The 27,809-nt window shown below is 33.3% G+C and overlaps 3 protein-coding genes across 4 annotated transcripts in view; 2 read left to right on the top strand and 1 right to left on the bottom strand.

Annotated features, from left to right (window-relative positions):
* The window catches only part of LOC126773785 (protein kinase C, brain isozyme), a 519,888-nt gene extending 504,753 nt beyond the window's left edge, over positions 1 to 15,135 (top strand). The window contains exon 14 of the transcript XR_007669771.1: positions 15,123 to 15,135. The gene's annotated coding sequence lies outside the window, so the exon portion shown is untranslated. The remainder of the gene's footprint in view (positions 1 to 15,122) is intronic.
* Positions 4,111 to 6,324, bottom strand: LOC126773853 (COP9 signalosome complex subunit 7a). Its single transcript, XM_050495069.1, has 4 exons — positions 6,000 to 6,324; positions 5,411 to 5,663; positions 4,715 to 4,935; positions 4,111 to 4,326 (listed from the first exon to the last, which is right to left on the bottom strand). Exons 1-4 carry the CDS (start codon positions 6,192 to 6,194, stop codon positions 4,174 to 4,176), a joined length of 822 nt encoding a protein of 273 aa, XP_050351026.1. The 5' UTR covers positions 6,195 to 6,324; the 3' UTR covers positions 4,111 to 4,173.
* Positions 7,102 to 20,251, top strand: LOC126773778 (zinc finger protein 420-like). 2 transcript variants are annotated; one of them, XM_050494928.1, is made up of 16 exons: positions 7,102 to 7,704; positions 7,829 to 8,054; positions 8,787 to 9,076; positions 9,896 to 10,040; positions 10,722 to 10,879; positions 11,649 to 11,792; positions 11,994 to 12,181; positions 12,502 to 12,868; positions 12,984 to 13,070; positions 13,882 to 14,008; positions 15,359 to 15,414; positions 15,942 to 16,036; positions 16,119 to 16,239; positions 16,947 to 17,159; positions 17,634 to 17,779; positions 18,445 to 20,251. In XM_050494928.1, exons 1-16 carry the CDS (start codon positions 7,528 to 7,530, stop codon positions 18,563 to 18,565), a joined length of 2,661 nt encoding a protein of 886 aa, XP_050350885.1. In that variant the 5' UTR covers positions 7,102 to 7,527; the 3' UTR covers positions 18,566 to 20,251. The 2 variants fall into 2 exon arrangements, with proteins under 2 accessions (XP_050350885.1, XP_050350884.1); XM_050494927.1 differs by having other exon boundaries at positions 15,359 to 15,426.
* The last annotated feature ends 7,558 nt before the right edge of the window (positions 20,252 to 27,809 follow it).

Below are 27,809 nucleotides of genomic sequence, written 5' to 3'. Positions count from 1 at the left end.
TCTTGTATATAAATTTATTCCGCGTCTGTCGGAAGCGGCTTTAACGATTTGGCTTAGATTCTGTATTTAGATAAGGTTTTGCTGTTTAGGTTTATTTATAAGGATAGATTTACGGAAAACACGCAATTTTTTACAAATAATAAAAAATATTTTTTATAGCTAATTATTATCCGCCGAGCAAAACTCGGTCGCCCTATGTATATTTTTTTAATTCAAAACATAAGTGACAAAACATAACATTTCTCCAGTAATGACTGACTTTTAACAAATTTTATTCAAATTAGTGAAATGACTATGTATACAATTTCATCGCGACACATGGGTTGTTTACCTTCACGGTTGTGTAAAGAAGAAACAAACATTCATAAAAAAATCACTAGACTATTCAAATATCAAACATACGTGATTGCAGTACCTCTGGTTAGGATTTGCATTTTTATTTGGTTGAACCATTTTCATCATAAATAAAATATGAACAATTCCGGCTTTAAAAATGTTCTCATTTTGAATGTTCTTTGTTATTAAAAACCTTTAATTACTACATGAAGAGGTTACTTGTACCGTTTCTGCAAACATTGTCGAAGTTCTTATAACGAGTCTAATTCAAATATAATTAATAAATCTATTGCTGTGACAACCGCCCTAAGAGAAATTTTTAAATTTTAACCGGACTAAATTGAAACAGCTCACCCATCACTTGAAGAAACACTTTCAAGGACCTTAAGCAATGATGAATGCGACCAAGTAGAAGATTAATAAATTTTATTAATGCCACTGATTGGCTTTGTTATTGGATTTTGTTGGCTAATATAGTTGGATCAAACATCAAACGCATGTCATGTTTGTGATAAATGTTGGTATAATGACTAACTAATAAGGCTGTAGATTCTGAGGTCTTAAGCTCAGTACCCAGATCAGCCCAATGTTTTTCTGACAAAAAAATAGTGAAATTTACTGTGCTTACAATCCTGTTCATTGGAAACCACGTATAGTTATCACCTCGCGTATTTTTTAATCTTGGGATAACTAAAAGGATTGTCCTGATATCAACCAATTGTGTAGAGAAAGCTGTAAGTATAAAGTTACACCCTGTGAATGTCCTACTGCTGGGCTAACGGCCTCCTCTCCCTTTTTTTTGAGGAGAAGGTTTAGAGTTTATTCCACCACGCTGCTCCAGTGCGGGTAAGTGGAATACACATGTGGCAGAATTTCAGTGAAATTAAACACCTGCAGGTTTTCTCACGATGTTTTCCATCACCGTAAAGCACGAGATGAATTATAATCACACATTAAGCACATGAAAATTCAGTGGTGCTTGCCCGAGTTTGAACCCACGATCATCGGTTAAGATTCACGCGTTCTTACCTGGGCCATGTCGGCTTTTTTTGTGTAAGCTGTTTATTTATTTATAGGTAATCAAAAAGTCAACTTACTCACTCGCTCCACGTGTTCTAAATGATAAATATTGTATTAAATGTATATTTAATAAATTGATTCAATATAAAAATAAATAATATATATATCTAAACATTCAGTTGACTGCTTTTTGTATAAGACAGAAAAAAAAAATTCGCTAAAAATTAAAGTAATTCTATAGCATCTTACGTTTTAATTTAAATCTTATCTAGGTTAGCAATACTATGGAATGTATGTCAGTCTATATTAAGACATAGGAAATGCAAGTGACATAATAGATTTACTTATTTGCGAGATAGGTATGACGTCACAATTCAGTATCGCATTATGGGCACGGAAGCCATTCAGGTGCAATGTGCATTGCTAAGACGCCTCCTATATGACGAGATTAGAATGTTCGCACCTTGGTCGAGAATTATTATGATAATGCATTGTAGTCTTTATAGTTTAAGTAATAAGAAGCATTTGTATACAGTAGACTTATGTGTAATGTTTGTACGTAAATACTAGGTAATGAGTCTACCCAGCTACCGCCTAATAATCTATGTACAGATAATGTTTATTTTTTGCTGTATGATTCGTTTTATTTTTAATCAGTTGTTTACTGTATATGTACTAAGTATAATGTAAAACGGTTGAAAAAACACGGGCTGTTTGTAACTGACCTACGTCACGAAAACAAAAAAGCTCTACGTGTTTAAATCACCGATGTAGGTATTTTATAAGACAAGTTTAAAAGCGAAAGGTCTTTTTGTTCTCACGATGACCAATCTCTTATGTTTACGAGTAAAGGGTCAGAAACGATAAAAGATTTGCTGCACTTCGCAGGATATAGAGTTATGCGTATTATATATACAACGATACATAGAAAACATTGCTACGTGAGACTGGTTAGACCAGATACTCCCCACTCCGTTTCGCCTCGCACAAAACAGCTGACTGATCCGACAAGCCGACAACAAAGAACGTAAAGGACAACTTACTCCTGGTATTTAGGTAGTTATATTAATCTAATAAAGGTATTATTTACGTTTTTAAATTCTTGTTTCAACTATCGATTCAACAAAGTTATAAATCGCGTTATAGGCTTTTGTTTTTATTCTATTTGGACTGTAGCATAGTATGTATTTGCGTGTGACGCAAATGTTTCGTAACTCATTTTAATTGTCTTCATTGTCTTAAAAAGTTGATAAAAATAAAGAGAAAATGATAATGACTCCTATGAATGATTTGATGTCGACCTAACAAAGGGCATACTTGCCTTTCTGTTCATCCAATACACGGAGTCTCTTGAGATATTTTACTCTGAAAAACTATCGTCTCTTTACAAAACGTCTTGTATACAGATGACAAATCACGGATTCATTTTATTATTTTATAGGAGTCAATTGTCACTTGTGTCGTAGTTTTTCACTCGTCTATTTAAAGTTAATAATATGACGCTGTATAACTTTCACGACACGTTATTTTTGGACAAAAAAGAGTTATAAGTACTTTAAAGTCTTTGTTTACAATGATAAGAGTTTTATGTATTATTTACATCACTTTTCAGTGGCCTGCGAACGTGATAATCGTTGCACTGCCTGCGCACTTTATTTGCGCTGCTGCGTCAAAAACAGTCGCTCGGGTGTTAAAAGCGAAACTCGCTCGGACAAGAAATCAGTTGTGAGGATTTTCTATCTCCGTCTCTAGCTTAGACATTTACTATTTCATCTCACTCGCTCAATTGACAACTCGTAGGCTGTGTTACTATATCTAGTAACGAAAAAGTTACCTTTGTAAAAGACGTTTTTGTTTAAAATTGTTATTGTTTTCAGACACAACATACAAAGGTGAATTGTTAATAATAAAGATTTTAAAAGCTTCAATTAAGTGCCTGATATGAAAAAATATGGATTAAATATAAATATGTTGCCCTCAAATTTCACCTATTTTATTCCTATTGCGCCAAAAATATTGTTATATTAAAAATTAATGAGTTTAAAAAATCTTTAAATATTAAAAAAAACAATAGCGAGCCCACATTAGAACACAGCCTAGTGATGAAGACAAGCAAAATAATAGTTTTTTTTATTTCTCGAATTCGAACATATTTTCAACAAGTTTCGTTGTTATTAAAAAAATCTTACTGAAATGTCAATTAAAGACAAAGTTGTTTAATCTTTTCTAGTCGGTCTTAACAGCCCTCATTGTATCATTTATTATGGTGCGGTGTCCGTACCGCCGTACCGTTTATAAGCATTGTCTTCTGCATGGTTGAAGGTAGGTGAAAAGTTATTCTGTTTTTCTATCAGTTGAATAGATGTATAATAAATACATTTTAAAGTCTACGGGTCTACTAAAATACTCAGTCACTGATAATTATTCGAAATAAATAAACATTAACAATTAATGTATAAACTTTTTTTTACAGTACATTTAATTGTTTATTTTTTATCAATGTAATAAATTCCACATTTGATCATGACATTTTTCTTTAACTCCACAAATAAATATTAATACAAGTATTAGTTAATTATGTTTTTAAATACTTTCTTCCAGTTACTTTTAAGCACCAAACATTATTGAAAACAGAAAAAGTCCTCTTTCTCTAAACATATTTTGAAAAAGAATAAAATGAAATATCACCTCTTCACAAGAAGATGGCGTTTTCGTTGCAAATTACTTTAATAAGGATATAATAACATTAATACATTAAGAGGTACCTTAAGGTTTTTATTATATATCACAAAAATAAACTATTTTCTTAGGAAATAATTATGTGTTTTTCTGCCAAAACTTTGCAGCGTTGCGAGGAGTTTTGCCCTTGCCAGAGTTCTTTTTCGGCACAGAGTGGGTTTCACTGCCACCACCGGAAGCAGATTCTTCGTTTTCAGCTTGGGTTTTTATAGTTTTCTTTATGTACAAAATCTAAAAACAAAATAAACTATTGGTACAACCAAATTTAAATACAAATTTCTCTCAATAGACATAGACACTCTTTTGACGGTAGTCTATAAAATATACCTATCAAGCAAATTTTTATAAAAAATTACATTGATAAAAAAGCTGTTAGGTATAAAAAATTAGCCTATGTCCTTTCTTGGAATGCAAGTTTGTTTCATATCAAATTTTATCAAAATCGGTTCAGAGGTTTAGCCCTGAAGAAAACTTATTTTTTAAACTTAATGTACTTAAACATTAAAGTTGAATTGACAGTTGTTTTATTAAAATTAATATGAAGTATTTCAGCATCAGTTGAACAAAATGACTTTAGTACCGTTTGTTGTATACATGTATAAGATATGCTTATTCAAACCTCCTGTTCTATGGCCTGGTGATGTCTTATCGCACGTTGTTTGTGATGGTTAGCCCGCTGTATGTGTCTGTCTACCGAGCTAAGTACTGCCTCACAGGCATTGCACCAATCAGCAAGAACATCCGCAATGGCTGCTGCATCTTCTAACCTAGCGTCCCGTCCAAGTGCTACATCAACTTCTACACGCTTGCATTCTTGATCGAGCTTACCATGAATTATATCTGAAATGTTTATTATATTTTATTGGATTGTATTATAAGAATAAACAGACTAAATGTGAATAAAATACTTTTTTATGATACTCAAGTGTTTATGAAATAGAATATTATTACATTTTTTACATTAAAATTCTTGAAAGTAGTCATCAATAACAACAATATTAAAAATTGATATTATATAAAAGATTTACATCATTGCCCAATTTTTCAGAGTATTTTTATAATAATATAATTGAGAGGTTTGACCTTTTACTGATTTTTCTTTTCTCTATTATTTTAATGTTTAAATGTCTTTCCAAAGTGTAAATTAACATACAAGATATAAATAGCTTAAAGGAACTTCATAACATTAAGTTGTAAAATACAAATATCATCTTATAGACAACCATCATTCTGATACATGCTTAAATAAGACCACTTCATGTCACAAGTAAGGATTAAGCCTGTTAATACCAGTTGCATTACTAAAATGTATTACCTGCATAAATAGCTTCTATAATCAAATCTTCTAAGTCTCTAACATTTTTAATATCCAATTCTTTTAATAGGACACTATATGGGATGCATTTCTCCTGTGTTGCTAATGTGGCAATAGTTAAATGCTGTAGTTTCTTGCACTGTACTGGTGTAAGATCTAAATATTCCGATTTATTTTCCAGATATTCTTTATATGTGCCATATGCAAATAGATTGAGGGTTTTAAAATGTGTAGCATATGGTCCTGTCTCTAACTGAAATTTTAATAGTAACATTATTTTACAAAAATATATGTATATTTTTTAATGATGGTTGACTTCATATATGACACAGTTACAGATATTTTAATATATTTTGCAATAATTAAATACAGAAAAATTAAAATCAAGCCTTATGTAAACTGATCATAGATCAAGATTGTTTCAATACCAAAAAAATATTAAAAAAGTAATTATTTGGGCAAATAAATATTTCGTATAATGACAAACGGAAGGTCGAGTAATCGTGTAATAAGATACAAAACACTAGAGCCTACTGTATTTGTATATTACCGGCGATTTTAAAGGAAATAATGGTAATGAATAACCAACCTCTATTATATTAGGCATTTCAAGTAGCTCCCCGAATACATGAACACCTGGTGCTTCTAGCACTTGTTTTATAAGTTCAGCACATGCTGATCCTTTAGCACCTTTAGCAAGTAAAATAAATTGTTCTAGAGGATGATTAGTAGAAAACGATAATAAAGAAGAGGGCTCATCCCTATCCATTGACATAGCGTTCATGGTGAGTTATTGATTTACTAGTACGTACAAAAAAGTTTAATCTACGTTGTCAGATTAATATTTGTTTCTGATAATATTACTTTTCTTTGTAGTCTCACTCTTCAGCAATAATTTGACAATTTATTGACTTTGATTAACAATCAATAGACAATACGCAGCTTACGCACTATTCCTACTTGCATAGATAAAAGCCAATTATTTAAATTTTTTAACTTCAATGAACAATATTCTATAAAAAAAAATTAGAGTTTATTAAAAACAAAAGTTATGAGTTTCGAATAATATTACTAAAACAAAAATTATAATAAATATTTTTGACAATTCTGTAATAATAATGATAATAATAATATCCTGGGACATTTTTCACACACGGCTGTCTGATCCCAAATTAAGCTTGTACAAAGCTTGTGCTATGGAAACCAGACAACTGATATATTACATATACTACTTTTCTTTTGTAAATTCATACTTATATAGATAATTTCACCCAGACTCAGGACAAACATACATGTTCATGCACACAAATATCTGTCCTGGGTGGGAAGCGAACCCACAACCCTCGGCGTGAAAGGCTACCAACCACGCCAAGCGGCTCGTTGAATATTTCAACAATATAATATATATTTCAACATTATAACAATATAATGAATATTTCAACATTAAAAATATAAAGTAATAAAAAGTAAAATGTTAATTTATTTATACTTTAATCTCATGTAGGTATGGCTAATTAAGTAATTTAGTATTTAAGTGACCAAAAAATTCGTTATTATTATTTTTTCACAGCTTTTATTTATTTTCATCACAACTTTTTTTTGAACGTTTCTGGTTTTAAAATATTTATATCATTGCTATAGACCGAGTATAAAAGAAAAAAAAAACCATAAACAATAAAATGGCGTTCGGTTTTTTGTGTGTGCGATAAAATTATTGTTTTCATGAAATCGTCAAATGCAATAAATAATTGTCGACATTTTGTCATTTTATGCTAGTAAATATGATTATATAGCTTAGTAATATATTAGAAAGATTGTTGTATGTGTCGTTAACCTCGGATTACGTGTGTGTCAATGTAGTCTTTAGCGTCCTGTGCCGCCTTTTTCATTGAGTTGATGAGTTTATTTTATAACTTTTAATGAAAAAATGCTTATAATCAGTTCGTTATTATAAAAAAAACCTTTAAGACAATGTTTAATTTAAAATTAACCAAGTTGTTTCGGCGCTATGATTGATAGGTGCGTTGTGTGACTTGTGTGTTAGTAGTTGTGAAAGCGTACGTACATGTTCGTAATGGCAAAGCTGTCATGAGTAGTGTTTACTATTCAAACATTGGATGTGTGTTATTTGGCTTAGTAATTTATGTAGTAAAAATATATTCGTGAAAATGTGTATGCCAACGCCGAATAATGTCTCGGGCTTCGGTTATTCGTGGGGCTTTACAAGCACTGCAGATCTTACCAAGTGTGAGGTGGAAACTCCTAGCAGTTTGAGTTATACTTTAGGAAACACGGTAATTATATGAAAACCTTTCTTAATTTTATTTGATGTCAATATTTGTAATAATTGATTCTTCATTAAGTTATTATTTTTTTTCCAACTATAGAAAATTATTAATATTCATTCATGGTTTTCAGGTGTCACCAGAAACAACATTAACTGTTATGTCCAATAAGTCACCACAAGTGCAAGATAAAGTTGGAACTGTAGCTGTTGCCGTGACAAATGCAGCAACACAAGTAACAAGGGTTGTGACTGCTGGACCACAAATAGGAGGACGTAGGGCCATGTTCGTTTTAAATGAAGCCCCAACTCATACATTAAATAGGGTGTCCCAACAAAACCAAACTGCGACAATACAAAGTATGTAAACATTTATTATATTTAATGATTAAATAATAAGTATATATAATTTGTTTGTAAACAATCGCTAACATTTTATTTCATATTAATATATGAAAAAATATTTCTGTTTGATTTCAAGTTTTAAATTAATTTCATTTGCAAATTTTTGTTGGTTTATATTATTTTGTGTTTGTTCATACAAAGTTCTGAATAATTTGTATAATTAATTTTCAATACAATTTTAAAATAAAGAAAGTAATTTTACTGGTGGTAGGGCTTTGTGCAAGCTCGTCTGGGTAGGTACCACCCACTCATCAGATATTCTACCGCAAAACAGCAGTACTTGATATTGTTGTGTTCCGGTTTGAAGGGTGAGTGAGCCAGTGTAATTACAGGCACAAGGGACATAAAATCTTAGTTCCCAAGGTTGGTGGCGCATTGGATATGTAAGCGATGGTTGACATTTCTTACAATGCCAATGTCTAAGGGCGTTGGTGACCACTTACCATCAGGTGGCCCGTATGCTCGTCAGCCTTCCTATTCTATAAAAAAAAAAATATTATTATTATTAATATAAATTGATTAATCTTCTATCTAATATATTATTACTCATTAGCAGAAAGCTTTAACACAATAATTGTATATGAAACTATTAATATTTAAATAAATATTTTTTTTTGATCAAATGAATTTTATATGAATTATAATTGTTGATTATCTGAATTTTAATTGCTTATTTAAATTTTCCAGCAACTAATTTAGCATCAAAGCCCTTCATGACACCCATTGGCCCTATACAACTTACTGCGGAAGAATGTAACGAAATCTTAATGAAACGTGCCTTGCAAGCTCAAGGCATTGCAACACCGGTCATAGATGCTTCACAGTTAAATCATACATTATTGAATAATGGTCTGAAGAGTCTTGCTGAGGCGACCATACAGCAATCACAAGCAGATACAATACCGACAACTACTGTTCACCAGCACCATCTTTTGCATGCTAAACAGGAGCCTGGTACGGCAAATAATTCTCCAAAAGTGAGTATTGCAACCAACAAATGTTTTATTCTCAAAGGCTTATTAATATATAAACTAAGATGCACTTAGTTATGTATTTCTATTTAAAAATTTGAAATGTATTTATTTAAGAAATATAAGAAAGGTAAGAACATGTGAATCTTAACCGATGATCGTGGGTTCAAGCCCGGGCAAGCACCACTGAATTTTCATGTGCTTAATTTGTGATTATAATTCATCTCGTGCTTTACGGTGAAGGAAAACATCGTGAGGAAACCTGCATGTGTCTAATTTCACTGAAATTCTGCCACATGTGTATTCCACCAACCCGCATTGGAGCAGCGTGGTGGAATAAGCTCCAAACCTTCTCCTCAAAAAGAGGAGAGGAGGTCTTTAGCCCAGCAGTGGGACATTCACAGGCTGTTACATCATTACATCATGTTTATAATAAAAAATAAATTAAAGTTTTAGTACTTTTGAGTTGCCCATAACTATATATTATAATCAAAAGTAATAACTGCTTCATCTGGAGAATAATGTGATAGTGTATATCTAATTAATAATTAGCTCAAAGGCCAATTTGTCAACTAAATCAATTCCAATACATATAGTAAATTTATAAGTATAAGAAAACTAAGGTAACAGCTTGAAAATATCTAATTCCGGGGCTAGTGCCTCCTCTCTGTTTGAGGTAAATGTTCTGGGGTAATAATTAATAATAATCTATAATTTAGTGAATGAATTAACATATTAAATTAAAATAACTTGTCTTTTTTACTTAGCTTCTCGTTTAAAGATGCTAAAATTAAAAATATTAACACTGATTAATTTGTCATTCAGGCAGTTTATTCACAAACTGAAATGATGAACAACACAGTGATGACAACAGTGCCTCCTCTGAAAGAGCGGCCGTACTCTTGTGATGAATGTGGCAAATCATTCTTGTTGAAACATCACCTCACGACACATGCAAGAGTCCATACTGGTAAGATTTTTTTTTTTGTTAAGGATAAATTCAATAATAAAATTAATGTTACAGGACCACAAATAATATTTAATATTTTATAAGTAACATATTAGACATAAATGTAGAATATGTATACCCAGTAAAACAATCTTTCATATTTACTTTAACATTTTATTCCACACATAACTTGTTATATAATTTAATACTAATTAATATTTTACAATTCTATTACAATTTTTATTGGAATTCCTGCAATCACCATGACAACCATTGAACGAGTCAATCTTTCAGTGTTTTGTTTCTTTTTTATATATCACCTAGTTTTTTTCGCTCAATAAATTCCAACCAGTGTTAATTTAGTTAAAAATATTACCATTATTTTCTGATAATCTCAAAAAATAATTATTTAAAATCAGTAAAACCTTCCAATTAAAATATATAAATATAAACATATTAGATTACTTGTTATATTAATGTTCTAAAATTATACAAGGATAAATAAAATAGTCTTAAGTATTGCATAAGACTAGTGAATAAATATAATAAGTGAATAAAATAAGTTGTAAATTTTCACAGTGTGTTCTTGGATTCTTGGAATAAGTTGTAAATTTTCAGTGTGTTCTTGGATTTTTCCCTTTTGACAAAGGCATCCGAAAGATCAGCTACTTCGTCTTCCATATGGTGTGTTTTAATTTTCAGGTGAAAGACCACATGTTTGTGGACATTGTGGAAAGGCATTCGCGAGGAAGCATTGTCTTAATACACATTTATTGCTACATTCAGCTGCACGGCCTTATCGGTGTCATGAGTGTAAGATGGCATTCACCCTCAAGCATCATCTTGTTACACATTCAAGAGTAAGTAGGGCTTAAGAGATGATATAGATCAGCGGCTAGAACATGTGGATCTTAGCCTATGATCGCAGGTTTAATTATGAGTTTACAATTCAAGTATAGCTTATTGCAATCAAAGGTGTAAAAATAAGCAAATCCTAAATTGACATGTTCCATGTGATTGGCTAATAACTATGTTTTCCAATAATAACTTCACCGACTATCAAAGCCATTTTTTCGTGAATTCATAATAAATACATCTTAGATTATTCAAGATTATTTGCCTTTAGTCTTTTTTTTTGGTTGTAATATATGTATGTGTGTGGTGGATGGTGTTTTTCCCATTAAAGTGCTGTTAATTTTATGGGTAAAATTATTGTAAAGCTGAAGAGTATGTTTGTTCGGTTTGAAAAAAAATTTTTGTGACACTTATTACAAAAAAGTTTATAGATTATTATTAATATAACATCAGGGTGTAACATTCGTCTCGATTCATACGACTCGCGGCGAGGCAGTGCAGTAATGTATAACAGCACAAAACAGCTTGTACATTACAAATAAATATTGGAAACATTTGATTAATGAAAGATAAGAAGAGAAAGCAAGTTAAAAACCTTTTTTGTGTAAATATTAAATATATACTTATATATCTTTATCATGTATTAATGCTTAATAAGTATGACTTACTTGGTTGTTGATTTTATTATTGATTGTAATTTGCAAAATTTTATTACAATATTTTTTTACTTTAATTTATATGTCACATAATAATTATATATTTAAATTATTGCAGGTTCACAGTCGCGACCGTCCTTTCGTATGTGGAGAGTGTGGTCGAGGGTTCCCTCTTAAGCGCCACCTCGTCACGCACAGCAAGTACCACGCCGGCGAGCGGCCTTATGTGTGCACAGATTGTGGTGAAAGCTTTGCGCAGAAGGTAACTTAAAGAATAAAATCTCTTACCAACAACTAAATGACAAAGAAAACAATTTAAAAAATTATAGGAGGGGCTGATATTTTAATCTGTATTAACCATAAATATCTAAGAGATTTATACATTGTGTGAGAGTGCAACGAGAACTATGGTTACATAATTACGATAATAACTATAATTTGCTAAAAAACTTTACCTTTTCAGGAGCACCTTGTCATGCATAGTCGATTTCACGGCTCTCTCTCCCCATTCGTGTGTCCAGACTGCGGAGTGGCGTTCGCTAGAAAGTTTCAGCTTGTGAACCATGGCCGAGTTCACGGCAGAGTACCACATGCCTGTCCTGTCTGTGGCAAAGAGTTCTTACAGAAAAGGACGCTTGTAGCTCATATGAAGTAAGCACGAGTTTGATTTATTTTATAATAAACATTTTATAATGGAGTTTTACGGTGAGTGGTCACAACAGCTCATAGAAACTTGCATTGTAAGAAATATTAATCAAGCCTTACATTGCAAAGGCGCCACCATTCTTGGGAACTAAAATGTTATGAACATAACTCACTCACCCTTCAAACCTGAACAGAAGTATAGTAAGTACCGCTGTTTCGCAGTAGAATATTTAATGAGTAGTTGGTATCAACCCAGACGAGTTTGCTCGGAGCCCTAATACCAAGTGAATCTTTAGATTTGAATTTAAATGTATGTCTTGTTTTAGAATACACACGGGAGAAGGCGCCGTTGCGTGTTTAGATTGCGGTGATGCTTTTAAATGTAAATCAGAACTACAACAGCATTGTAAGATGACGAGGCACTGTCTCAGCACACCACAATCGCAGCAAACTCAACAGCAACAACAGCAAGCGCAGCAGCAGCAGCAACAGCAACAGCAAGCACAACAACAAGTACAGCAGCAGCAACAACAACAGCAGCAGCAACAACAACAGCAGCAGCAACAGCAACAACAGCAGCAGCAGCAACAACAGCAGCAGCAGCAACAACAGCAACAGCAGCAACAACAACAACAGCAGCAACAACAAACAACTGTTATAAAACAGGATGATTTCAAACCACAAATAGTGCAAGTGAGTATTACTTAAACAATTATCAAAATATATTTTTTTTTCTCATTTCGATTAAACCATCGATGTAAAATTTTACATGTAAATTGAATTGAATTGAATTGAATTGCACTTACAGGTCATTGGTGCTGACGGTCAAATTATATCGGAAAAGGCGACACCAGGATATATTTGTCCTGAATGTGGCTCTTGTTTCAATACCAAGGTCAGTGTAGATACAAAACAATACTATTAATTATGAATGAAACAAAGAATCAAAATTCAAGTGCGATTTCCTAGTTTGAGGGAGAATGACCAAAAGTGGTCCAAATATCCACCACTAACGAGACCTATGTTGACTTATAATCCACTAAACAGAGAGTAACTTTTACTATGAGACAAAAAAAAAAATAAGTTGTCAGTATAAAGTTATGACTATATGAAAAATAATAATAGTTTAACTTTTTTTTTTTGCTTTACCATTTATTTAAATCTATTTTAATTGTGCGCAGGCTTGTAGCTACTCTTTATGCGACACTAATGATGATTCACCGAGAACTCCGGGATTGAAGATAACACTATTTTTATCCCTTTCGCACTTATCAAATAATGCGCTAGAGCACTAACGCAATCGGCTTTTACCTGGTACAACTTGAAACACGCGTTCAGCTTTCTTTCTTCCGGGCTTTCGATGAAAATCTATTTCGGCGAAAACCTATCACGGGACACCCAGGGGCATGACGTAACATGGGTAGTTTAGTTCGAAATGTGTCATGGACAGAATTATATTAACGATATTTTGCGCATAAAAAGGTAAAAAAGATGACTTTTCATTCAGTTATAACATTTTACTAACTGCATATTTTTGGTCATTCTCCTTAAATTTGGACATCGTGGATTGTTACTAGCTGTTTTCTCAATGTTAGCTTTAAAGTTAATGATATAAATATACATAACTTCAAATATAGCTTTATAAATTGTCATAAAAAAGACAAACGAACAATGAAATATACATAACGATCGAACATTGCCGGCAGGAGGCGCTGTCGCTGCACGTGCGGCTGCACGCGGGCGACCGCACGTGCGTGACGGACCTGTGCGCGCTCACGGCCGCGCTGCAGCCCGGCCTCGTGGCCGCCGCGCAGCACGCCTCGCACGCGCACAGTGAGCACTCGCACGCACACACACACACACACACACACACTCTTTTTTATAGAATACGAAGGCGGACGAGCATATGGGCCACCTGATGGTAAGTGGTCACCAACGCCCATAGACATTGGCATTGTAATAAATGTCAACCATCGTTTCCATGGCCAATGCGCCACCAACTTGGGGAACTAAGATTTTATGTCCCTTGTGCTTGTAATTACACTGGCTCACTCACCCTTCAAACCGGAACACAACAATATCAATTACTCCTGTTTTGCGGTAGCATTTCTGATGAGTGGGTGGTACCTACCCAGACGAGCTTGCACAAAGCTCTACCACCAGTACCACTCTCTCTCTAGACGCGTGCTCATGACGTCATATTACGTACTCAAAAGTGCACTTGCGTTATATACGTTTATATTTATGGTCCCGCCGTAATGATTTGCACGCCTCGCTTAGGTTATGCGAAATTGTTAATATAAATTCTTTTAAAACCATTGTTCATTAATATTTTCGCCGATCTAATGAGATGACATACTGTGAAAAAAAAATGTTTTTTTTTTTCATACAAAAAAATATTTTTTATTAGAAAAAAAACGAGTACTAAAAAGATAATAAATTTTGAGTGGAGTACGTAATATGCTTATTACTCGTGCGTCCTCGTTATTTCCGCATGTCGTTGGGCTCATAAGTAAGTTTTATTTGTATTATAGTCGAAATTATAAAATTAATACGTTAATGTATTTGCATTAGACGCTTGTACACATAATAAACGTTGGTAGAAGACGTAAATGTAGCGTGCGGAGTTGCATAGTGAGGACGCGCCTTTCCACGGTAGCAATGCTACTACTGTTAAAAGCGGCATTTTTACCAGAAATCTATTAGGTGTGCTGACTTCAAAATACGGTTGGCGTGGTTAGTAGATACTTGCCTTTTCACGCCGAAGGTTGTGGGTTCGATTCCCACCCAGAACAGACATTTGTGTGCATGAACATGTCTGTTTGTCCTGAGTCTGGGTGTAATTTTCTATATAATTATGTATTTACAAAAGAAAAGTAGTATATGCAGTATATCAGTTGTCTGGTATCCATAGCACAAGCTTTGTACAAGCTTAATTTGGGATCAGATGGCCGTGTGTGAAAAATGTCCCAGGATATTATAGGATATTATTATTATACCGACGATATTATTATTAGACCGACGACCTTAAGAAGGTGGCGGGCACCAACTGGATGCGGAAGGCGGAGGACAGGGAGCTTTGGCGCACCTTGGGAGAGGCCTATGTTCAGCAGTGGACAACGATTGGCTGTTGATTATTATTATTAATTGAATATAATAGCTAATCTGTTGTCTTTGTTCCAGATCAACCTATACAAATTATTTCGTCTAATCCAAACAACAACGTTGTTCATACACAAGTAATTGCAACAGTGAGTTTAATATAATATTAGGGGGACCGGAAAGTAATGCCATTTCTCAATTCAATAATTTTTTTATCAAGTTTTTGTTTATAAATAATGTTATCACTCTCATTATTAACAAACTGCTGTCTAGTGACCGGATTTTTAAAGCGGATAACTCTTCTAGTATTCGGTTGACCATTTTAAATTATTGTTGGCGCGACGTACATATACGCAATGAGCTGATGAATTACTTACGATTATCTACATGAACAACGTTACATTCCGGTCTTTCTATTAAAATAAATATCAATAATTTAATATTATAAATGCGAAAGCTATTTTCTTTCTGTTAGGTTTTAAAGGCCAAACTATTGAACCGATTTAGATAAAAATTTGCTATGAAACAAGCTTGAACCTTAAGGAGAGATAGACTATTTTTTTTTCTACCTAATACCCGCCCCACTCCCTAACATGTGTGAAACTGAAATGATATAAATTTCACATATTTACGTATAAATTTATAACAAATCTCACAATTACAGAATCACATATCTACGCCGCGGCCGAAATTACACTTTTGCGTTGACTGTGGAAAAGGATTTGCGGCGAAACATGGCTTACTAGCACATCACAGGAGGTATTGAATAGCTTTAGAACTGTTTTATTTATGTGGAATATTTATTTGATACTAAATTAATAATATTTTCGATTGTTTGTAGACATCCGGAGGGTAGTTGTACATTAAGGACGCACGTTTGCGATCAATGCGGTAAAGCATTCTTCCAAAAGAATCATTTAATGTTACATCAGCGGCAACATATGGACTTACCACCGAGAAATGTGAGTAGAAGACTTGAGTTTTTTGTACGTTCTCTATAAAATTAGTTATTAAAGGAAACATGGTATTCGTCCTGGCTTTTTACAGGTACTATAGGGATTTACATTGAACGTTTATATCAAAGCCGAGATGGCCCAGTGGTAAGAACGCGTGAATTTTAACCGATGATCGTGAGTTCAAACCCCGGCAAGCAACACTAAATTTTCGTGTGCTTTATTTGTGATTATAATTCCTCTCGTGCTTTACGGTGAAGGAAAACATCGTGAGGAAACCTGCATGTGTCTAAATTTCACTGAAATTCTGCCACATGTGTATTCCACCAACCCGCACTGGAGCAGCGCGGTGGAATAAGCTCTGAACCTTCTCCTCAAAAAGGGAGAGGAGGCCTTCAGCCCAGCAGTAGGACATTCACAGGCTGTTACGGTTTATATCGTAATTTTATAACCTTACTGGTGTACGCCAGTTAAGCTCCGACATCATGATTTTTAGCGACATCTCTAATAGTTCATCATAAACAATCATCATGATTATCAGCCAATTTACACAAAGCCTTATTGAATTATCTTCATCATTATCTTGATCATGAATTATTCGTTTTGAGTTCATTGCGTTCAGATTAACAGGATTATAGAAAGACACCGCGAGGCTTATTTTGTTTTATAGATTGTTGTGATACTGAAGATTTTTTAAAATGACCATTTAATTTCAGTCACAAGCGACGCAACAAACACAGCAGCAAGCCGCTCAGCAGGCGGCGCAACAAGCAGCACAACAGGTTGCACAGCAAGCTCAGCAACAAGTTCAACAGCAGCAGCAGCAACAGCAGCAACAACAGCAGCAACAACATCAGCAGCAAGTTCAACATCCGAATAGTCTAGAGTTAGAACAACAGGATCATCAGCAACCGACACACATACAAGTGGTTAGTCTCACTAGATACATACAATTTGACTAAATATATAAACCCTAAGTACCTATAAGTACAATCTAACTCATTACATAATTTTGAAAACAATACTTTTTGAACTCTAAATATGTGATTTGGTCAAAAATATCACATAACAGAAGAAGAAGCCGAGATGGCCTAGTGGTTAGAACGCGTGAATCTTAACCGATAATCGTGGGTTCAAACCCGGGCAAGCACCACTGAATTTTCATGTGCTTAATTTGTGATTATAATTCATCTCGTGCTTTACGGTGAAGGAAAACGTCGTGAGGAAACCTGCATGTGTCTAAATTTCACTACATGTGTATTCCACCAACCCGCACTGGAGCAGCGTGGTGGAATAAGCTCCAAACCTTCTCCTCAAAAAGGGAGAGGAGGCCTTTAGCCCAGCAGTGGGACATTCACAGGCTGTTACGGTTACGGAAATGTTATGTAATGGTTTTTATCTAGGTGACGAATCGGTCCGGGCAAGTGATCGGTAACCAGATAGTGGTGGGCACGGTGGGCGGGCGCCGCACGCTGCTCAGCTCGCCGCTGCACCTCGTGGCGCGGGACGGCAAGCCGCTCGCCGCGCAGCTCACGCACAAGCGACACGCGTACGTACCGCACCCCGCCCGCACACTCTGAACTGGGCCACTGCTACTCGAAAATACATTTTTTTTTTAAATCTCAAATATTAATTCTGTGTATAAAAAGCCTTACAGTGTAAAACGTCTTCAGCTTAGGTATTTCATCCATAAGAGGCAGTAAACTCAAAGTAACAAACATTTGTGATAATCGTGCAAGCTTCGAACATAAACAAGCAACTGACAATCAATTGCTGGCGACGCATGTTGGTCACTTTGATCTTAATCATGCACGGCTAATTTTTGCCTACTTCAGCCCGGCAATGTTACAATTTTTGATATATTTTGTATTATCATACCAAAATTAGCGAAAGAATAACAAACAAGTTTTCAATAGTAACGTAACGATAAGCTGCTCGTCACACAACACACACAAACTATAAACGTATCATCACTAGCCATTGACTCGCAAGAAACACTTGTACGTACTAAACTGCGCACCTCTGTACTATTGGCTAGTGAACCGTAGTGCAGCATCTATATCAATTCACACGATGATCAATCATATTGTCGCTTGCTGGTTCGGAATCGTTTCATCTTTATTTTATTTTTATAAAGTCAAAAATAAACCTTGTTGTACCTTAAAAAAACATAGTAGTTCAGGATTGATTTAATTATGACCTTTTATATTTTAGTGGAGATGTGAAAGAAGTCGGCGGCTTGATGCTGTCGACGGGCCGAGGCACGGGCCTCATCAAGTACGAGATCTCCATCCCGCCGCCCACGTCCGTGGTGCAGGTGCAACAGCTGGACTGAGCCAAGCAGGAACCAGACGACATGCTCGTCTGGCTCAAGAAATAAAGACTAAAACTCGACATTTCATTTACCTACTTGAAAGTAGTCGAATCGTTGTCCATTAATTAACGTCTAAGGTATCCCGCTACTCGATGTAGCAGCGGAACGAACGGTCCAATAACCTGAGCCAATCTTAAATATAGACTGGAGATACTAGACTTAATATTAAATCGTACTAAGCCTAATTAGATTCCAAACCAATAGATCGGAGAGCTTTATTTGATAGACGTCGGTCGAAAGCCTTACAATATAGAGCCTTAATTTTTTTTTAATTATTTCATCGGATTCATCGGTAGGTCGTTTTAGCGTAATTAAGAGAGAATTATCTACTTATAATTATTTCATGGCAATAACTGATAATAAATGGACGAAGCAAGCCTATTGTAATATAGTGTGATTAGGCGAATGCTCTAAAATTTAGAGTATTTAATTTCGGTGAGTTTGGAGTGTAAAAAGACAGTAGGATTCTGTGTACATTAGCGTAGCGTAAGAGTACTCTCGAGGTTTAGTTACTAGTGTAATCTATTGTACATATCATGAAGTTTTTGTATCGGATCCGGGAAGTGTTTTTTGTAATTAACTGTACAATTCTATGTATCGACGGATGGCGCTTGTTTAAACGATTGTACGAACGATAGTTTCGTTTCGTTCGTTTCATTGAATGTAGCTCCGTATACGCATTTAAGTTTGATAGATTTTTTTTTTTTTAATTATTATTATTATTTAAATAGCCTCTTCGAATAAGCTTTTTAAGTACATAGTTTTGATTTTTATCCTGCTGTGGTGGGCTACGGAATTAAGTAACGTGCAATCAAAATTCAAGATTTTATTATAGATCTGACTTTATTTATATTTAATGAATTTATCTACACGTAACACATGTTGAAATATGCAACAGATAATTAATTTTAAAAATGATTTATACACTTATAAAATTTATCTCGTGTCTATTAAAGATAGTTCAACAAACATTTGGGATTTAATTGTTTTTTAATTTTTCATTAATTTCCTCGCTTTTGCATATTTACTCAGTTTCTTGGTCAGTATGTATACTTTTTGTTTTTAAAGTATTTTTCAATGTCTTCTGAATTGTTATAATAATAATAAAGTTTTATTAATAGTCTCAAATGATTGTAAAATTGTATTATTCTCATTGTAATTAAAATATTATTCTAAATTTATTTGTCTAGTCTGTGATAGAAATTTATTCAACGATCAAGTCTGAATATATAACTTGTTGATCACTAGTCCACCGTCACCATTAACGTTTTAATTTTTTTTTTCAAAAATGACTAAATAATTCTGTTTGGATGTGTGGTGAAGTATCAATTAAATTATTACCAAAGAGTAAAATAGAAAAGTTTTTTTTTTCTATCCAGTATTTTCGGTGGCTAGTCTTAACAATGTTATCAAGTGCTTCCGTACAATGTCCAGTCTTCATGTTTTATTTCACAGTATTACCTTGTATAGAATTTATTCGTCAATCGTATGAGACACAGAATACGAATTTGTATGGATTTTCGTAACCTGTGATAAAACTTTTAATTCTGTTGGATCTTACATGTTGTTTGCCATTTACTTACTTGTAAATATATAGTGGATATCTATAATTTTTATATTAAATGAAAATATACATACTATAGTCGGTTGAGTGTCTTATTTACCCCATAAACAGTTTATATTATATTAAAAATAATGAATTATTAAAAATAAAACTTTATTTTTCGTCCCTGTTGAATATAAAGTAGATAACCCTCGAATACCTTTGTGTACACTTTGTTACACGTGAAAGTCGAAATATAAGTGGACCCTGACTCCCAACACAATAAACAAACTGCACAAATGTGAGTACTCTCGTGTACCGAATCCGAGTGATGTTGCATCACTTTGCGTTTTAAGCATGAGAATATTTTACCTTACGTAATTTTCGTACAACAAACTAATGATGTTTTAGATTAAATTTATACACACTAAAAACTATTTAAGTATAGTAATATATATTTTTTAAAGGAATGTTTGCCAATGCGATCTTTTTATAAACACAACTGTGTTTACAAGTAAACTCAACTGTGGCTTGGAGCTATTAGGGCAGATCATACAAGAAACGCGACGTAGAACTCGATTGTGCAGTACCAAAATGTGTTAAGCGGCGTTTTCTAAAACAATTAGAATATTTAATTAAAGGACATGAGCACCAAAATAGCGCCATTCTTTCGCTCTTCTACTAAGACGTAGACTGGAGTACCACCGGTTCAGCATTTAACATCTTTTGCGCACGTTTAGCGTCACTTTGCTGAAAAGATTAAAAAGATGCGATCAAGGAGGTTAAATACATTGTTCGTTATGAGACGTGTTTAATATTGCGTTTGTTGTAACTTCAAAAGCTACATTTAACAAGCGCTGTTAAAATTCCTTCCGAGAATCCGAAATAAATCTACACATAGAAATCTAACATGAGAGAAAATTGTCGGGTCTGAACAAATTGCTCCTTAGGGGACGTGGGGGAAACGTGAATATAAAGTGAACAAGCGTTCTCAAACACATTCACGACACATTTTATATCGTGTCGTTTCTTGTAAATCTAACAAGACCGTTAAATGCAAACAGTAGGTCAGAAGCGCTTGGAACAAAATAAAATTCTTCCTAATTAATATATTTTAACATGCCAAATATGGCATAAGCACTTAGCTTTAAATAAATTGCATTTAAATAAAATCGATCATAAATTTTTTAGCATAATTAGTTACCAAAAGTAAATACCTAAGTGCACCTCATAATCCGATATCCGAATTCCTTACTTAAGGCAGATACTTGGAATTTATCTACAGAAAAATCTCTTCTCAAAAAGAATAATAGCAATTATTATTATAATATACCGTTTTTAAGCAATAACTAATATTCCTATTTACACCTCTGTTTAATCCAAGTAAAGTTTGTGTTATGAGGGATGACGACAATAGTCCAAGGGGTCACGATCGAACTTGCGACATTTAAAACGCATGGCGGCCCATGAACCATTGCGCTATAAACGCTTTAATTATTAATATAATATTGAGATGATCCCATAGACAATTATTACTTCTATTGCTTAATTAGCATATTTCAGACAATAAAGAATTGTAAGCCTACAGCATTATTTTAATTAAGTTTAAAATTCTCGCAGTTATTGAGTTATATTAAATTACAAATTTTTATTAATGTAATAGATACTTCTCGGTTTGAAGTCTTTATATTTTTTTGTAATTTTGGCTAACGAAAAAGGGATGTTGTTGGTTGTTAAACGATAATGCATGCGGACATATTGTAAGTGCTGTTTCTAAAATAGGAGAAATATAATCATTGCAAACTGGTCCTGTTGAAAATTCCTGATAACCTGAAGTTGTGGCTACAGAATGATGAACACTACGGTTTACACGTTGGAACGGACAAAGGAATTATTACCATTCAAAGATAATTCTTTTCAATAAAGCAATACTTAAGATATGTATCAAATAATTGCACGTCCAAATCGAGATTAAAGTAATTTATAACATTAGTAATTATTGTAATGGTTTTATCTGATAAAGATGAGATGAAAAAATTGCGTTTAGAAAACGATTAATATTATCATTCGTTTTATCTCGTAGTAGATAATTCCGGATGATGGGTGCGGCTTTATCTTGATTTTATTGCGGATCAGCGTTACTTTGATTAAATTCAGACTTAGTTGCTTATAATATATCTAAATAATATTTATTTATTTAATTATTTTTCGCATAATATATTAATGACAGAGGACATGAGACTAACAGAAAATATTTATTTAAACAACAAATGGTGCGCAAAGGCGGTCTTAAGTGCATATAAAATACGAGAATGTAAATAATAACTGTTACATAACAACATTTATATTAAAGTTTAACAATAAACTACACATAGGTACTTATATGTAGGTAGATAAATCCTGATAATACACACATAATGATATAATATATATCATAGTTATAAAGTATCAAATGATACACAAATAATTATAAATAATATATTGGTACTTATAATAAATTTGTATGTAATCGTTGGGATTTTAATATAATACACGCGTTAGGCGCGACGTTGATTCGAACCGAATTGTATAAATATTTAAAATTGTTATATTTTATTCAAATTAAAAATATTGCTAAATAGTACGATGTTGTATAAAAATATGTTTTATTGTCCAAATCAGTAATTGACTGTTTCACAGATAATTATTATCCACAAATATTTGTCAATATTTAATTGTGTCTGTTAATAATCTCTGTGCGATATTTAAATAATATCTACTAATTAAATATCTAGGAGTCCCATACTATATTAGAACAAATGTTTTCAGAACTAGAATACTACATTACCCCAAATCCATAGATATAAACTCAGGCCCCTGGGAAATATGGAACGTTTTGTAAAGCAAGACTATTTCAGAGTCTGTTAATATTATAATAATACCGTTGAATTTTACTTCGCACGAAGTTGAAACACTTCAGAAATTTAACACGGACTAATATTACTTTTATTTAATACAGACTATGTTGTAGAGTTTATTGCGTTGTGAAAAATGATTTTTCTTATTAATTTATCTATGATCATAAATTTGAATTTATTTTTTATTATCTTTAGTGTTGAAAAGAAACTATGCAAATACAATACTATACATATTGTAGGACGGTTGATAGCTTTAGGCTACGGCACACATGCCTCCGAGCTTTATCAGCGGCAGCTTTGTCAGCGAACTGCAGTCAATTTCATTAGCGCACTAGCAACCCAGGGGACTGCAGTATGTATTATTATTATAATTGGTCTTTTATAGTCTTTGTAAATACACCTATATACTATTAACGTATTAATTGGTACTGAGTAAATGACATAGACCTCGCTCACACGCAGCCTTGAATGTCACATTTATGAAAGATCTTATGAAATATAATGGCCTAGTGGCTAAAATACATACATCTTAACCGGATAACAATCACTAATTTTTCAAGAACTTAATTTTTTAGATTTATATTATTAAATTTCTAGTGTAAACGATATATTTTTGTTCGCTGTATACATAGATAGGGTTGTACTTGTGTTCTGTTGTACGAGTGACAAATAAACACTGTTAATGCGTACGAAAGTCTGTGTTTACAAAGGAGTGTCTATATTGCGACGCTTAGCTTTTTAAATGTGACGACAGTTAAATAAGAACCAGTTCGATTTATATTTGAAATGAAGACATATCCCTCTTGTTTTTATGATCTTAAGCCACCACGTCATAATACAGCACTGTAGTGGATTAAGTTTCAACTTTGTATCCTTAACAGGATAGGAGGCCTTTGCTTTACATTGGGTTATTCAAGGATTGTTACTTTACTATATTATAATATTTATATTAAGCTGAAACAACCCGTAAATCTTAATCAAAACTAGGTTTTTTTTATAATTTGTGTTCGAGAAGAAAGACATAAGAAAGAAATAACCTACATGTGTAGGATGGAACTGCCATATATATATTATATATATAATATATACCTGTACTGGAAATGGATGGTGGAATGAGATACAAAGCTGCACATTGGGAGGAAAAAATATTTGATTGGCAGGGGCAGTTAACATAATTTCCTCTTTTCGATTTTCACATTTACATTAATCTTGTATTAGTAAAACAAACGCGTTCTAAAGAAAACTTTGCCACAAGTTCACGGTTATAACCTAGCCCCTTGGGAAATCTAGAAATGTCTTCAAAATCAAGTTCATCTGAGCCTGTTGAAATTTGTTGTTATTGAAATTTGGCGCTAATCCTTTACGGTAAAAGGAGACAATGGTTAGAATTAATTACTTTATTTGTTACGTTTAGGTATCAATTCAAGTTTATTTTAACAAAAACCTATTCGAGTATGAATCTATGAGGGAAGAATTTATTAATTAATAAAGTGTAAAAATAATACTTAATCTTATTTAATAATTTTAAGTGCAAAACTATAATAATTTGTGAAAACAGTATAGAAATCTACACTGTAGTTCCTGGTATTAGCGCGTATGTATATTATTATATAGACTCGGCCTGTAGCGGGGGTATATTAATCGATGAATTATTTTATTACCAGGCATTTGTAATAGATGTGGATGTTTTAAAAATAGAATACTCATTCATTAGTTTTTTTACTGATCTCTATTCAAAAATGTGTCATGTTGTATTTATTATGTACCAGTTATTTGGTGGCTTACATCAAACGTCTTTATAAATTAAATAAAAATAATAGACTCAAGAATAAGCTTTATTAATTTACTACAAAATAAGACAAAAAAATAACAGTAATATTTGCAGGACAATGTAAGACAATTTTTTTTAAAAAAAAAACTTCTCAGTCGCATACTTTTGCCAATGAACGAGTAGAGAAAAAAAACAATATTATCTACAAAAAAACGATTCTTTACCAAAGTAGCTATTTTTCAGTTAATAATTTGGTCTATTTTGCTATACTAGTACAGTACGACGTTGCAAGTGATAGAAGTTGATTGAATCTCTGCTAACGCCAGCTTACGTTAAGATGGCTTATTCTCGTCGCAATCACAATAAAATTCCTTAAGTACCACTCTTCATGCAATCGTAAAAAGAAATGTAATTGAATCTTAAGAACCTAAGCAGCTATGTAACGAGGGATACACTCGTACTACTACTTTATTTTGTTTTTTACTTTAAAAAAGAACAAACTTATTTTTTCTTTTTATTTGTTTTCCATGGTAACGAAAGTTTGAAGTAATTTTTTAAACGTATATAAGAATATTTGTCGATTGGGTGGTTTCTAGATATGCTCCAGGCAGACCTCACACCCCCTGTGTCTTGTGTTTCAAAGAAAAGTGACACAGGTATATTCAGCAAAACATCTTGTCCCGTACTGATTTATTAGGCAGTAACAGTAACAGTAACAGTAACAGCCTGTTAATGTCCCACTGCTGGGCTAAGGCTTCCTCTCTCTTTTTGAGGAGAAGGTTTTGAGCTTATTCTACCACGCTGCTCCAATGCGGGTTGGTAGAATACACATGTGACAGAATTTCAATGAAATTAGACACATGCAGGTTTCCTCACGATGTTTTCCTTCACTGTCAAGCACGAGATGAATTATAAACACAAATTAAGCACATGAAAATTCAGTGGTGCTTGCCCGGGTTTGAACCCACGATCATCGGTTAAGATTCACGCGTTCTAACCACTAGGCTATCTCGACTTTAGGCAACAGGAACCTAATTCAACATACACAAAACCTCTAAAACTAGGTAATTAAAATCTCTAAATGACGCACATAGATTCTAAATAGTTCCTATTTGTATTCCGAAATTGCACATAAGTGCTATTAATCCTATTAAGGGTTCATTTAAGGGGCTAATGTGTCCCTTTGTATGGAACAGCGGTAACGAAGTGCGACATCAAATATCTTTAGTGGCAGATCCATTATGCTGGAAACTCATAAATCACACTTGACGACGCTCCGATTTATTGATGCAGCGGTTTTTTTTGTATTGAATATATCCTTAATTATTTATGCTAATATGGAGTTTTATTAAGAATATATGATAGTTTTTATAAATTTACCATTTGATTGTAATCTAATTAATGCTCAAACGCTGATTGAATTTAATAAAATATTTCGTTGATTTTGATTAATATTCTATTTTCAAAAGATCGCCTTTTTCATTTGTTTTTCAGCATTATTTAGGAGATTATATCATACCTCTTTATAATTTAAAATCATACCTGGTAGGCAGAATATATATTCATAATTAAAAAAAAGACTTAAAGGACCTAAAATTTAATATATGGGGCGGATAGTGGATATGTATGTTCGATTATTCATTGGTTTAGTGGCTTATAATGTTGGTGATCCTGAGATATTTGTTCAAATTACGTCAGGTCAGGCCAGGTCCAGGTCAGGCCGCCCAGGGTATTCCGATGTTCGGGGCGCACTCAGCGCCTTGGACATCGGCGAGCCCCACATATATCCCCCCAATGTTCCCGTTGGAGAAACGCATAACGTGTTTTTCCAGCGTTAAAAAAAAACGGCCCAGGTCAGGCCAATGAGAGTTGTTGGATTTTTTCTTCAAGAAATTCTCTAAGAATTAAAGTTGTCGAATTGAGGGTATTTTTGCCTGTATTTGTAAACTATTTATAAGAACTCGAACGCAAACGTAAACTCGTGCCAGAAATGTGCAATACTGCGGTCAGTGTACAGAGCCAAGATGCGTACATACATAAATAAAAAAAAATGCATAGTATAAATATATATTATCTAGAATATAGCACAATGTACTTTGTAGTTTTGATATAGAATGTATTTAATGAAGTATAATGTTATAATAATTTACATAACATGACCCTCAGTTCAACCACAACTATGTTTATGCAAATTGAATTACTTCTCAGTAGAATAGTCTAACATTCAGCTGTTTCTGATATCAAGTTAACCTATACCCTGGGCTAAAGTAAAGAATAAACTATTTTGACCTTGAATTGACATTATATCATTGGTTGAAATCTAAAATATTCTATGGCGTCTAATTATGGATAACAAGTTGTTCTAGGAGTTTTAAAAGTAACATTAAGGAATATATAAGTAGTTAAGTGGAATAATGATGTCCTCCTGACCGATTTCTTCCACGGAGGCCAGTCTCAACAGAGGTAAGCCAACTGCGCAGGAGATATTATACCTAAGTGTGCACAATGGGATGGCAGTCGGACACGATTAACGAGAATTTTTCGACAAACACAGGACGGACAGCTCTGCAGCATTGTATCTAGACACAGTCAGTCAAATTATTTAAGTGGAATAGTAGCAAGAACTCTTTGTAGAGCATATTATAGTAAATTATTAGCAAATCGCATGGAATACGTACCTATGTCAATCTAAGGTTTGGTTATATTTTGCCATTGGAATATACATAGTGTTGTGTTATCATAAAGCTCATTTGAGTAACTCAGAATCAGATTTTGGATTTTTCGATGATACTTAAATTCCTAATGAAAGGGCTGATAAGGTACAAACTCAATAATTCCAAATGTCACTTCACCTGTAATTCTACAGGCGCACTATTTGCCCATCCGCCTACCTATAATAACTGCAAACTGCAACCGATTTATTGCAAGTCATTGGTACAGCAAGGATCAAATATCTGTACTCATTTCAGTTAATATAATATATGTAATAATAAT

The sequence above is a fragment of the Nymphalis io genome, chromosome 15 (genome assembly GCF_905147045.1).
Source record: "Nymphalis io chromosome 15, ilAglIoxx1.1, whole genome shotgun sequence".
In the NCBI taxonomy this organism is placed as follows: domain Eukaryota; kingdom Metazoa; phylum Arthropoda; class Insecta; order Lepidoptera; family Nymphalidae; genus Nymphalis; species Nymphalis io.
This window is presented reverse-complemented; position numbering and strand designations above follow the sequence as displayed.

Bases quoted from the DNA above. Each gene is read 5' to 3' on its own strand.
- LOC126773853 (XM_050495069.1), bottom strand. From the start codon at position 6,194: ATGAACGCTATGTCAATGGATAGGGATGAGCCCTCTTCTTTATTATCG. The intron at 4,936-5,410 runs GTAATACATTTT...TAAACATTTCAG, and splicing joins TATAGAAGCTATTTATGCAG to ATATAATTCATGGTAAGCTC. The intron at 4,327-4,714 runs GTTTGAATAAGC...TTTTGTTTTTAG, and splicing joins ACCAGGCCATAGAACAGGAG to ATTTTGTACATAAAGAAAAC.
- LOC126773778 (XM_050494927.1), top strand. From the start codon at position 7,528: ATGTGTGTTATTTGGCTTAGTAATTTATGTAGTAAAAATATATTCGTG. The intron at 9,077-9,895 runs GTGAGTATTGCA...TTTGTCATTCAG, and splicing joins CGGCAAATAATTCTCCAAAA to GCAGTTTATTCACAAACTGA. The intron at 12,869-12,983 runs GTGAGTATTACT...TTGCACTTACAG, and splicing joins TCAAACCACAAATAGTGCAA to GTCATTGGTGCTGACGGTCA.